At 36.3% G+C, this 14,256-nt stretch overlaps 1 protein-coding gene across 2 annotated transcripts; it reads right to left on the reverse strand.

Annotated features, from left to right (window-relative positions):
• Window positions 1-641: 641 nt before the first annotated feature.
• Window positions 642-9,871, reverse strand: FAM241B (family with sequence similarity 241 member B). Of its 2 annotated transcripts, none has more exons than XM_063435012.1 (3): window positions 9,808-9,871; window positions 6,000-6,087; window positions 642-3,387 (listed from the first exon to the last, which is right to left on the reverse strand). In XM_063435012.1, exons 2-3 carry the CDS (start codon window positions 6,075-6,077, stop codon window positions 3,121-3,123), a joined length of 345 nt encoding a protein of 114 aa, XP_063291082.1. In that variant the 5' UTR covers window positions 6,078-6,087; window positions 9,808-9,871; the 3' UTR covers window positions 642-3,120. The 2 variants fall into 2 exon arrangements, with proteins under 2 accessions (XP_063291082.1, XP_063291083.1); XM_063435013.1 differs by lacking the exon at window positions 9,808-9,871 and adding an exon at window positions 9,701-9,785.
• Window positions 9,872-14,256: the final 4,385 nt, after the last annotated feature.

Consider the following 14,256-nt stretch of genomic DNA (forward strand, 5'->3'; position numbering starts at 1 on the left):
AGAGATTCATTGATTCAATTAATCTCTATGAGGAGATGCTGATTGGCCAGGGCTGTGTTTGAATTGTGCTGGCTCTGCCCCTGATCTGCCTCTTTGACAGTCTCAGCCAATCCTATGGGGAAGCATTGTGATTGGATCAGGCCACCACTTCTGCTGATGTCAACAGGCAGGTCAAAGGGAAACAGTGACAAAGCAAGCAGCTGCAGACTTGAATACTAGTACAATTTTACTATATTAAAAGGAGGCATGAAGGGACCAGAGTGGCTAGAAAGTGGTTTTAACCCCTATAGGGTCAGGAATACATGTTTGTATTCTTGCCCCTATAGTGCTCCTTTAACCATCAGCAGAAATGGATGCAAATATCTACTATATTCTGGTTCCAGTATAGCAGCTTCTAACTTACCTTAACAATTTTGTGGCTTGGTATATACTGTGTATAGACTCTGCCACAGGGCTTACCACTATTGGTAATCTCTGTGAGTTTAATGAACAAAGCGTAAAAAAAAAAAAATCTAGCATTTATTGGTGTCAGATAATAGATGAATGGTCGCTCATCAAATAGCGTATAATGGAAGTGGAGTAAGACAACATCAGAAGCAGAAGATATAAAATAAATTAAAATAATGAATCACATTAACAGATTAGTATTATAAGTCTTTATTGGTCAACATGTTATTTGAAAAAGTCCTTGTATCAAAGGGAAAAACCAACTATCTTCAGTGATTGTTTGGCAAGATAAACTGTATTAAAATGATCAAAATTGTTTCTATAAGCAAGCAGTTAACATCTCAGAGCCTTTTGGATGTTTTACAAGACCATGTTTTCAGCATCATCAAGTTCAAATTATCTATTGTCTTTAGCAGTTATTTAAGGACAAGTTTGCAATAAACTATGAAATCTGTGTTCATTATAGATCGATCGATCTTCTCTGCACAGTTCTGTTATAACAAAACAAACTCCAAGTTAAAATTGTGATTTTTAGTTCCAGACATGGACTGCCGACATGGACTGCCGAGATTGAGAAACAATCTTGTCAAATAAATTCACTGGACAGTGGACACGATAATAATTACAAACACAGAGCGGAATGTTCTGAAGATTTTTTTTTTGCATTAAACAACAAAACTCTGCACTTACATAAATATCATGCACCCTAGCAAAATGAAATGTGACTTTCAGGTACAAAATTAAGTATTATAATTTACTCTGTATTCTCAAAGAATTAAATAATTTTTACAGACAAGAATATCCCACACAAAAATATCTAGCCACATGAACCAAAAGGAGAGGATGCCTAAGTAATATAGATGTGTGGGTGAGTATAATATTATGTATTATATTTAATATTTTTAAAGTAACAAATCAAGCACCATAACCATTACAGTCTACTGCAGTGGTTATGGTACCATGAGTGTCATGGCACTCTGCCACATTAAGTAGTCAAACTATTTAAGAATGGCTTGACAACTTACCTCACCACCACCTCATCTGTAGCCGATAGTTTAGCCTGATGGTACAGGGATAAGCTTACTTAGCTGTCAGCACTGAGCCAATGTCCTCAGTCAACAAACCAGCCCTGCTAACAGAAGCTTATTGCAGGAGCTATGAGCTCCAGGGAAGGTGATGACAGGCAACTGGTGCTCCCCAAGTAAGTTATCAAACTGTTTGACAAAGTACTGTGGAAAAACAACCACTCCTTGTACCAAAATCACTACAGCTGGATGTTGTGATTATGGTGCCAGAAGTGTTCCTTTAAAATAAAAGCATCCAAAATAAATGTTATAGGTATACAATAGTTTCTTTATAACAATATATATTGCCAATTTTCATATGCAAAATAGATGCAATAGAAGAGGAAATTATACCTGGGAAACAGATTACCAAGAATAACTTTTATAAAATGCATAATATCTCTTCTTACAAATGTGTTGTATTTATTTCTCCCTACAAAATTTACTGTATGCAAACATATTTCATTCCCAGCAATATTTACGTTATCCATATTTAAAAAATAAAAATAAAAAAGTTTTCAATAAAAACCATGGTGCTTGCTCACTTGAATCTTCGTATGTTAAATTTGCTGCTGCAGATCAAAACACTGCTACCACATACATGGGCTTAACATCTGCAAGTTTGGAAGACATAAAGATAATCCCAACCAAAAAAATAAACAAATAAATCAACCAATACCTGAAAAATATCATTATAGAAGAATATGCTCTCTCATAAATTTGATTCAATTTTAAAATAAAATCTTTTATGATTTACAGACTCATAGATGTGTACAGAAATGGAGAATACATGGAAGACAGTAGAATCCTCTATGGATTTATTAAGCATGCATAATGAGATACACATTGCACAGGAAGGGCAGAGCTTAAAACGGCTACAACCGGCCATTTCCCATGAGTCATCACTTGCAAAGAATGATTAAAAGTGGCAAGGTGGGAAAGCTGAAAAATATTTGGCTTTAGCCAAATTTATTTAAAAAAAAAAAAAAAAAAACAGAAAAGCGATAATCCATAATCCCTTTCCCTGTCTTATGATATTATTTGACGACGTGTAATTTTTGCTTATATCTTTATGAATTAGCATTTATTAATAACTCAAAAACATCCATGTCGCTTTGATAGGGGAAGAGCTAGATGATCAACAGAATTTTTACCCCAACAACAACAGAAGGTCCACTGCTTCAAAATACACACCTTTGGATGAAATTCTTTTTTAGTGCTTAATTAAACCATAAATTAGGTTTTTAAGTATGCAAGTAAATAGTTAAAAGAGTAGAAATTAATAGGGCTCAAATAAAACAGTGGCAAGTTTCTAAAATGAAAATGCAAGGTAAAAAAAAAACAAAAAACTAAACTCTTTCCCAAATAAACAAAAAAAAAATAAAAAAAAATCAGCTGGTGAAATTGCCACTAAAAGAACAAATGTATATATTGGACCAAAAAAAAAAAAATAAGACAAAAAAAAAGTTGTAGAAGACAACACATAATATGACTTGCATTGCTGTGGGTAATCAAGATACTCGTTCCTCAAACATGCCTCAAACATTCTACAAACACCACATATGCAAGGTCCTCTTCAATTCCAGACATCCAATCTTATGTTCCATCTTTATCGTTGGCTGAGGTGTGAGACAATGTATATCAAGCCTATAAGAAGCAGACCACGGACTCCCAACATCAGAATGAGAAAGAGAAGGAGGATAGACATGACCGGCTCCACCACCTGATTTCCAAGATTCCACCGCGGGAAGCCCATGTTGACCAGCTGTTGATTAATCTCAGTGAAAGGTGATCGACCCTGCTGCCTGGCTCCATCTCCTGGTACCTGCTGAGGTCCTGCTCCAGCTGTGGTCCTGTTTGCAGTATTAAAAAATCCCTGTGTAGAGGAGAGGAAAAATAATCAAATACGGACTGGTATGTTTTTACAGTAGTACAAACTTATACAATATAACCAATATACAAAAAGTCAATTAAGCTACTGTTACAGTTTGGTTGTAACAGCTCAAATTTAGCAATTTGTTGTCAATACATTTCAAGACACTGTTTAAGGATCAAACTCTAAAGAAGGCAAAGCAAATTAGGAATTCATTTAGGGCCTGTGGCGGACCACCTGGCACCCCGACTGGGTACCTCTGCCTATCAAGCTTCCTAGTGCTCACCGAGTACTATAAGCACTGCAACAGACACCATACCCAGACACCACAACCACTGTAGCCCCCTTAGCTTGGCTGGGGTCTCCCATCCCTTCTCACCCTGGACCAACACCTAGATCCAGCTCCCAGTGGGAAGACCTCTCCTCCAAGAGAGTATAGCAGGTATAATAATCCAAAGAGCAGTATGGCAATCCCCCCAAGGCTTAATGCTGGGAAGTAGTCTGTTTAATGGCAGCACAGTTACAGAATTTACACAAGTCACAAACTCCTCCACTGTGCCTGAGAGATAATTGAGTCAGGAACTGTACAAACTCAATTATATCCAGGTACAGAAAAAACTACAATTTACAGACACCCCAAAATTACCCCTAAAACACATAAAACCCCACAAAAGTCACACCACCTGATAGCCCCGATCTCTGTGACCAACATATCCAAAATCCCCCAGATCGGTTCAGGGATTCGGGTTTTTCATGGAAGTCATAATTTGACTGACTGCAAACATGGTCCTACGCCCAAAACAGTTCCAGGGAAAAAGTGGTAGCGGTCGGTAAAGTTCGGTAGTTTAAAAATTAACAAACTATCGAACGCAGTCAATAGTTATAGCGTGGAGCTTGTTCCCCTCATCCAGACGAACGATTCTACCGAAGAGTGCCATTCCAGGTGGTGTAGAAACCAATGCAGGCGATGATGGAAGTCCAGCGATGTTTGGAAGTTTCCGAGTCCGATTTTGAGTTCCATGAACTCGACAGCCAAACACTGCTGCCTGCGTTCGCGGGAACAAGATCGCCGTCACCTCGTGGTGGTTCATACGAACTGTGGCCCCCCAGACGAACAATTAAAACACTGCGGTTAGAATCGTAAAGAGGTGATGATAAGGCTTAACAAGCTCCCGGGTGGTCCATGGTTCGTGCCCCTGTTCGGTTTCCGAACAGCATAGGAAAATGGCACAAACTAAGTCTCTTAATAGACTTTTTGCAGGGCCCATAGTCTTTAGGCAGGAGGCTAGCCAGCAGGCCCATAGAGGAACACGTGGCAGAGGCATTTCTGCCACAGGGCCTTTTAATAATTCTTTTAAGGAATGATAATTCATGAGGATTGCATAAAAGAGAATGCCAAGCACCATAACTACTACAGTCCATTTTTAAACAGTTTCACTACTTACTCCCTGTAGTGGTTATGGTTCTTGGATTGTTACACTAAAGAACACAAGTCAAGCAACTAAAAAGCAGTTACTGTGATATTTAATCTCGCTTACAGAGCGATCCTTGTTTCGTGCAGAAAACAAAAAAGTCTTACGGTTTTACTATTTATTTTTTCCTATTGGAAAAGAAATCACTGGTATAAGCCCAAACAAGTGACAAAATGAACACCATGTCAGCTAATAAGAAAATCAATCTAAACTGCAGTAATATCCCCTTCCACCTCTGCATATTGTTCTTTAAGAGTAAATTAACAGAGTACTCTAGAAAAAAATGGGAGAAACAGTGCTGACTTTTGCTGCTTAGACACAAATAAGTATATACATAAAAGCAGTGTATAAAATGTGTAAACTGCTAAGCTATGGCTAAGTTTTCATTCCATCTAGGAACATTTTTAGGCAACAATACTATGCCCAGCGTCTAACCAATTCTGTGTCCTGATGCTTTTAGTTCAGCATGCTGCACAAACTTTCAAATGGCAATATTAAAGGTAAACTGGCAACTATATAACACAATAGCCAACTAAAAGATACCTAAGGGATGCCCTTTTTTTTTTTTTTTTTTTTATTAAATTCTAGTTTTTATTTATAAATTTTACATTTTACTCCTGGCTTATTTTGATAGTCAGTATATGTCATGTAAATGAGTGTTAAACCCTGCAACAACACAGGCACAAATATGCTCGGTGGACAGAATACTCAAGAATGGGGAATTGTACAGCGCTACGGAATCTGGTGGCGCTATATAAATAATAAAATAATAATAAAATAATAATGTACTTTAATTTTTTGGAGCAACACTGGTGATGATGTTGCCACGTAGATATTATTTTTACTCACCTATGCTGTACTACTCGACTGTTTAATTTGGTTTACTAAACACCACTAGCAGAAAGCACACACGTTAAGCGTGGAGATGGTAAAAATTGCAGCACAATGTTGGTTCATTACCAGCTACTGATAATAAAATGGCTGCGGAGGTCATGTGATGAGAGCAGATTAGTTGCACGATAGCATTCAAGTAACTAGAAAGCAAAGCCCATGATATCACTAGCACATGTAAATACCAGACATATTAGATTTAAAAAAAAAAAAAAAAATCTATAAAACTTCCCTTTCTAAATGTAAACTCACTTGACGAGAGGTTTCTCTTGATCTCACACGTGGGTCATCATCTTGGACAATTTCACCATTCGCCAAAATCCTGACCATTTTTATATACCTATTGATTGTGAACATGAAATTTGTTATTAATGAACTTTAACTGCGAAAAGCAGCATTCTCTAATATGCTTCTCAAAAGTTTAATTTACAATAAAATGGAAAAAGAGCTACAAATTGTATGGGCTAAGCATAAAAGTTTAATATGAAGCAAACTTAGCACTATAAGCACTACATGCCATTGTAGTTGTTATCGCACTTTTAAGCTGCGGGCATCATTCCCTAAAAGGTTTTTGAGCGATTTAATAGAATGGGGGTTCCCAGGGGCACCTGCAGCCTGGCCCCCCTGTTCACCAATTGTTAATGCAGAATTTCACATCTGTATTCACGTCTTTAACCCCTTAAGACCGCAGGACGTACCATGCCGTCCTTATTTGGGCGGCTCTAAACGCCGCAGGACGGCATGGTACGTCCTGGGCGGTCTTACCCCCCACGTGGCCGGCGGCACATGGCCGCTGCAGATCGCGGTCGGGGGGCATGCCTGGCCCCCCAGGCAGCCCCCCTGTGCCTGGGGACTGCGGTCTGCAGCTTCCGATCGCAGTGACAGGCTGTCACTGCGATCGGTATTTACCATGTGTCAGCCGATTTTAAAATCGGCTGACACATGGAGCCGGCCGCATTTTCACTCTGCAGATCGCGGTCGGTGACCGCGATCTGCAGAGTATGATCGCAGGGAGAGGCTGTCTCTGCGATCTGAATGCAGAGACAGCCTCTCCCTGCGATCTGATCGCAGTGACAGCCTGTCACTGCGATCAGAGTTACTATGTGTCAGCCTATTGGCTGACCCATAGTAACTGCAGGCAGGATCCCCCTGCAGATCGCGGTGGGGGGCATGCCTGGCCACCCAGGCACTCCCCCTGTGGCCAATTACCGCGATCTGCAGGAGGTGATCACAGTGACAGGCAGTCACTGTGATCACTGATCCTGTGTGTCAGCCAGTGATGTAAAATCACTGGCTGACACTGTCTCTGCCCCTCTCCTCCCCTCTTAACCCCTTAAAGTAAAAAAAAAAAAAATTAAAGTTAAAAATAAAATATACTTACATCATTTATATATATATTATATATATGATATATATATATATATATATATACGCACACATTTACACATACACTAAGTGTATTTTAATATTTATATATATATATATTAATATCAAAATACACGTAGAAGGATATTGATTAAATATACACATAATTATAATTATATATATATATATATATTATAATAAAAAAATATGTAAATACGTAAAAAAAATAATTAAAAATATATATATGTGTGTAATTTCGTTCTAACTGTATTTTGATTATATATATATATATTTTTTTGTCTATGTATATATATATATAGATAGATAGATAGATAGATATCAAAATACACGTAGAACGAAATAATATATATATGTATATACCTAAGTATATACGTATACCTATATATAAATAAAAATAATAGTAAAAAAATTATATACATATATATATATATATATATATATATATATATACACACACACACACACGTGTATATATATAATAATTTTACATATATATTTATGTAATAATTTTACATAATTAGGTCCTTTTATTAATTACAATTTGCAGGACCTGACAACCCAGGCCGAAAGTATAGGGAATTTAATTTGCTAGCACTATATTTAACCCTATAACTTTCCAAGACACTATAAAACCTGTACATGGGGGGTACTGTTTTACTCGGGAGACATCGCTGAATACAAATATTTGTGTTTCAAAACCGTAAAATTTATTACAACAATGATATCGTCAGGGAAAGTGAAATTTATTGCATTTTTCGCACACAAACGGCACTTACACTGACGATATTTTTGCTGTCATACTTTTTACTGTTTTGAAACACAAATATTTGTGTTCAGCAAAGTCTCCTGAGTATAACAGTACCCCTCATGCACAGGTTTTATGGTGTTTTCAAAAGTTACAGAGTCAAATATAAGGCTTGCGTTTCAGTTTTTTCACAATGAAATTCGCCAGCTTGGTTACGTTGGCTTTGAGACCGTATAGTAGCCCAGAAATAAGAATTACCTCCATAATGGCATACCATTTGCAAAAGTAGACAACCCAAGGTATTGCAAATGGGGTATGTTCAGTCTTTTTTAGTAGCCAATTAGTCACAAACACTGGCCAAAATTGGCTTTCAAATTAGTTTTTTGCATTTTTCACACACAAACAAATATTAACGTTAACTTTGGCTAGTGTTTGTGACCAAGTGGCTACTAAAAAAGACTGGACATACCCCATTTGCAATACCTTGGGTTGTCTACTTTTGCAAATGGTATGCCATCATGGGGGTAATTTTCATTCCTGGGCTACCATACAGTCTCAAAGGCAACGTAACCAAACTGGCAAATTTCAATGTGAAAAAACTGAAAAGTGTAACATGCTATATTTGACCCTGTAACTTCCCAAAACACCATAAAACCTGTACATAGGGGGTACTGTTTTACACATGAGACATCGCTGAATACAAATATGTGTATTTTATTGCAGTAAAAGCAAACAGTATTATGACATTCACAGTTAGAATGTCACATAGAACTAAGAAAATTTTAAAAAATCATATTTTCTCTCATTTTTTTATATTTTATTCATATTACGTTATGTTCCATACCTAAATATTTGATGTTAAATGAAAGCCCTGTTTCCCCTGAACAAAATGATATGTAATAAGTGTGGGTGCATTTAATATGAAAGAGGTAAATTATTGTTGAACAGACATATAGTCAAAATCTGTGGTTTGTTTACGTTTTTTTTTGGTTCACAACTTGTACATTTGGCTGCGGTCTTAAGGGGTTAAAAGGAACATTCCAAACACCATAACCACTATAGCACACTGTACATGCTATAGTGTACACAGAATGCTCTTGGGCATCAACACAGCAATGCCATTCAACCAAATTTTCCCTCCAGTAATCCTTCAGTACTTACTATTGTACAAGCAACACTTAAGGTGTGAGTATTAATTGCATTATGTACTCGGTGTGCATGGCATAAAAAAGAGTTAACATGAAAATCTGAGATTTTATATATGGTTGGGTAAAAATCTCATATGTAACTGCTTTAAGCAAAAAGAGGGTAGGAACTGTCCAACCACATATCAAAGTGTTAGGGTTTTTACAAATTAAAAAATATAAAATTAAAATTGTATTTTATAAAAAGGCATTGACATATAAAATGCAGCTAGACAAATTTTTTTTATAAATAAATAAAACGCTGCCCTGCAGTATGAAGGAATAAAATGCTGCCAGAGGGCAAACAAGGAATCTCTGAGTATTCCTGAAATTCTTGATTTCTCCATACTGAAGGGCAGCACTTCTCGTGTGCTAACCATCAACATGATGAAGTGATACGTGTCCTTAAAAACATGGCGACTCTAACAACCTTTGACACAGGACATTCAATGTTCACTAGAAAAGCATCAGGCTGACATTTTTATTACATAATTTGCAGAATAAAAACATGCTGTTTTCTTGTCACTCTGTATCTATCACTGGAATTGCCGAGCTGTTCTGAGTGTTCTATTCTCCATGTGTGTGTATACAGCATGAATTAGACCAGAGTTGTATCCAGGGACAGCATAAATACATACACTGCAAAATAAAATCCTAATATAACTCAATTGCAGCCCACCCTGCAGCATGTAGACAGACAGGAACAAAACAGCTTTACAATGCACAACAAACCCTGCTTGAATACCTGCTTCCTGGATCTCTCTTGTTGCAGGAAGTCGGGGAAGGAATTATTCGAGACACAGCTTCCCCTCCTGTTCTCCTTTGTTTTGGTTTAGTATCCCCTTCAGGCGACTCCAGGTAATGCAGTTATGAAAAACAAAAATAATTATAATTTTTATAGATTTATTTCGAAATTAAAAGATAATTACAATACAGTGGTCACATTATGCACATTTAATAATAATAATAATAATAATAATAGTAATAATCCGACAGGGTTAATTACTAAAATGAAAATTAAAAGTTAATTCAAAGGGGATAGTAAACTTAACCCCTTAACCCCTTAACACCGCAGCCAAATGTACAAGTTGTGAACGAAACAAAATGTAAACAAAACCTGGCATTTGCGCTATATGTCTGTCAAACCGTAATTCACCTCTTTCATATTAAATGCACCCCCCCTTATTATATATCATTTTATTCAGGGGAAACAGGGCTTTCATTTAATATCAAATATGTAGCTATGAAACATAATTTAATATGAAAAACATGGGAGAAAATAAGATTTTTTTTTATTTTTTTTAGTTCTACATGACATTTTAACTGTCAATGTCATAATACTGTTTGCTTTTACTGCAATAAAATACACATATTTGTATTCAGCAAAGTCTCACGTGTAAAACAGTACCCCCTATGTACAGGTTTTATGGTGTTTTGGGAAGTTACAGGGTCAAATATAGCGTGTTACATTTTAAATTGAAATTCGCCAGATTGGTTACGTTGCCTTTGAGACTGTATAGTAGCCCAGGAAATAAATTTACACCCATAATGGCATACCATTTGCAATAGTAGACGACCCAAGGTATTGCAAATGGGGTATGCCCAGTCTTTTTCAGTAGCCATTTGGTCACAAACACTGGCCAAAGTTAGCGTTAGTATTTGTTTGTGTGTGAAAAATGCAAAAAACGCCAATTTTGGCCAGTGTTTGACTAAGTGGCTACTAAAAAAGACTGGACATACCCCATTTGCAATACCTTGGGTTGTCTACTATTGCAAATAGTATGCCATCATAGGGGTAATTTTCATTCTTGGGCTACCATAGGGTCATAAAGGCAACGTAAGCAATCTGGCGAATTTTAATGTGAAAAAAATGAAACACAAGCCTTATATTTGACGCTGTAATTTTTGAAAACACCATAAAACCTGTACATGAGGGGTACTGTTGTACTCGGGAGACTTCGCTGAACACAAATATTTGTGTTTCAAAACAGTAAAAAGTATTGCAGCAGTAATATAGTCCGTGTAAGTGCTGTTTGTGCGTGAAAAATGCAAAAAACATCACTTTTACTGGCGATATCATCGTTGTAATACATTTTACTGTTTTGAAACACTAATATTTGTGTTCAGCAAAGTCTCCCGAGTAAAACAGTACCCCCCATGTACAGGTTTTATGGTGTCTTAGAAAGTTATAGGGTTAAATATAGTGCTAGCAAATTAAATTCCTTATACTTTCGGTATGGGTTGTCAGGCAGGTCCCGCTAATTGTAATTAATTAGGATACCTAATTATGTAAAATTACTACATAAATATATGTGTAGAATTAATATATGTATATATATACATATGTGTATATATACGTATATATATATATATATTTTCGTTCTACGTGTATTTTGATATAAATATATATATATTAATATCACAATACAGTTAGAACGAAATAAAACACATCTATATATTTTTTAATATTTTATTTTTAATTATTTTTTTATTTAATTTTTTTACGTATTTACATATTTTTTTTATATTATTTATAAATATATATATAACAATAATTATATATATATTTAATCAGTATCAGTCTACGTGTAATTTGATATTAATATATATATATAATTATATATATATTAATATTAAAATACACCTAGACGGTGTATGTGTATGTGTGTATATCTGTATATATATACTTAGATCATATATATATAATATATATATATGATCTAAGTATATATATATATTTTTTTTTTTACACTTTTAACATTATTTAATTTGATTTTCAGCCAGCAGGGGGACCAACTGTCATTACAGTTGGTCCCCCTGCTGGCAATGCCTGAGCCAGCTATACCGGCCATGTGATTGTGAGGTCCTCGCAAGGACCTCACTCTCACATGACCGGGAGGGACCGGAGGAGGAAGATCTGCCGCGGGGGAATTTGGAATTTGACTATATGTCTGTTCAACCGTAATTCACCTCTTTCATATTAAGTGCACCCACACTTATTATATATCATTTTATTCAGGGGAAACAGGGCTTTCCTTTAACATCAAATATTTAGCTATGAAACATAATGAATAAAATGTAAAAAAAAAAAAGTGAGAATTTTTTTTATCTTCTTAGTTCTGCATGACATTTTAACTGTGAATGTCATAAGACTGTTTGGTTTACAGCAATAAAATACACATATTTGTATTCAGCGATGTCTCACGTGTCTCACGTGTAAAACAGTACCCCCTATGTACAGGTTTTATGGTGTTTTGGGAAGTTACAGGATCAGTTTCGCACCGGAGCTGCATGGAATGTGTGTATGCCACTGACTAAGTGGCTACTAAAAAGACTGGATATACTCCATTTGCAATACCTTGGGTTTTCTACTTTTGCTAATGGTATGCCATTATGGGGGTAATTCTCATTCCTGGGCTACCATACGGTATCAAAGGCAACGTAACCAATCTGGCGAATTTCAATGTGAAAAAACTGAAACACAAGTCGAATATTTGACTCTGTTACTTTTGAAAACACCATAAAACATGTACATGAGGGGTACTATTATACTCAGGAGACTTCGCTGAACACAAGTTTTAGTGTTTCAAAACCGTAAAACGTATCACAACAATTATATTGTCAGTGTAAGTGCTGTTTGTGCGTGAAAAATGTAAAAAATTAGCTTTCACTGATGATATTGTTGTATTACATTTTACTGTTTTGAAAACACTAATATTTGTGTTCAGCGAAGTCTCCTGAGTAAAATGTAAAATTAATAAAATAGTAAATCACATCACCATGACAAATTAACATTGCAAGATGGGAACTATCTTTGGTGTAAAGATTCCACCACCACCCCCCATTTACAGCTGTGTCAGTGTGAATAGTATTACATCCCACAAAAGGAGCTACAGACCTTAATTCAAGATGAATAGGACCATACCTATATATATGACACTTTCATTGCAGCTAACAAGGGAGGAAATCCAATTACACCACAAAGAGGTTACCTAATAGGCTATTCAGTATGAGAGGCCATGAATGGGTGGGGAGGTCTATAGTGGACAACACATTCATCTCTTGCCTGCCTGCGTGTGTGTGGGTAAGTCTAGGAAGAAAAAATGCACAGCTCAGATCTTTATTACTCATTTGCCTTTCAAAAGGGGCAAAACATTGGAAACAATTAATAACACTGGTTCAAAATAGAAAAAAAGCAGATCATTAAGTCATGTATTAAGTTAAGCATCTCCACTACTCCAGATATGGGTTTGGTCAACCCACTTGTATTGTATGCTATTATCCAACTCCCACAGAGAGTGGAAATCAGAAAAGAATCAGCAATCACAAAAAACAAGGCACCAAAAAATGTTCTTCAATTACTAAATGTTTGTGGAATTTTTTCTTTCTAATATTGTAGAGACATTATGGCGCAATGTTGGTAGAACACAAAACTGACTCCAATTTGGGAAATGCTCCCAAAATTGGTTTAGTCAAACTGTGGACTGCTTTTCTTGCTGTTGTTAAGAGGCATTCTTTAAAGGGACACTATAGGCACCCAAACCACTTAATCACATTGAAATTGTCTGGGTGCACTATCCCTGTCCCCTTAGCCCTGCAAACTGAAAGAGAGAAACGGCAATGTTCATATTGCTGGGTTACGACTACCGCTAATGACTGTCTCTCAGACAGCCACGAGATGTGCTTCCTGCATAACTAAGACCAGGAGTTCCCAACCCAGTCCTTTAAGTAGCCAATACCAGTTCAGGATTTACGTATTACCCTGGTGGATCTAAAGTGTTTTTTTTTTCTCTAAAAACACATTAGACACAACAGGGTAATATCTAAATCCTGGACTGTAAGGGTATACTTGAGGACTGGGTTGGGAACCACCAACTAAGATTGTCAGGGTCATTACCTAACCCCCAAATTGTAATGAATAAATATCTAAATACTAATTAATATGTGAGGTAACAGCTTGTTGATCCGAGGAGAGATCTGACTGCCATTCTGGGATTGAGAAGGAATTTTTTCCTGGTTTGCTGCAAAATCGAAAAGCGCTTTAAATTGGGTTCCTCGCCTTCTTTTGGATCAACATCAGAAACATATGTGAGGAAGGCTGAACTTGATGGTTTAAACTTTTTTCAGCCTGTGTAACTTTGTAAAATATAGGCACAAATAGGTGATTTGGAAAAATTCCCAAGTGACTGATTGA

This window comes from Pelobates fuscus, chromosome 10 (genome assembly GCF_036172605.1).
Source record: "Pelobates fuscus isolate aPelFus1 chromosome 10, aPelFus1.pri, whole genome shotgun sequence".
NCBI lineage: Eukaryota > Metazoa > Chordata > Amphibia > Anura > Pelobatidae > Pelobates > Pelobates fuscus.

Excerpts from the sequence above, each read along its gene's own strand:
- FAM241B (XM_063435012.1), bottom strand. The coding sequence starts at position 6,077 with ATGGTCAGGATTTTGGCGAATGGTGAAATTGTCCAAGATGATGACCCA. Across the intron at positions 3,388-5,999 it reads CAAGAGAAACCTCTCGTCAA|GGATTTTTTAATACTGCAAA; the intron begins GTGAGTTTACAT and ends TCCTCTACACAG.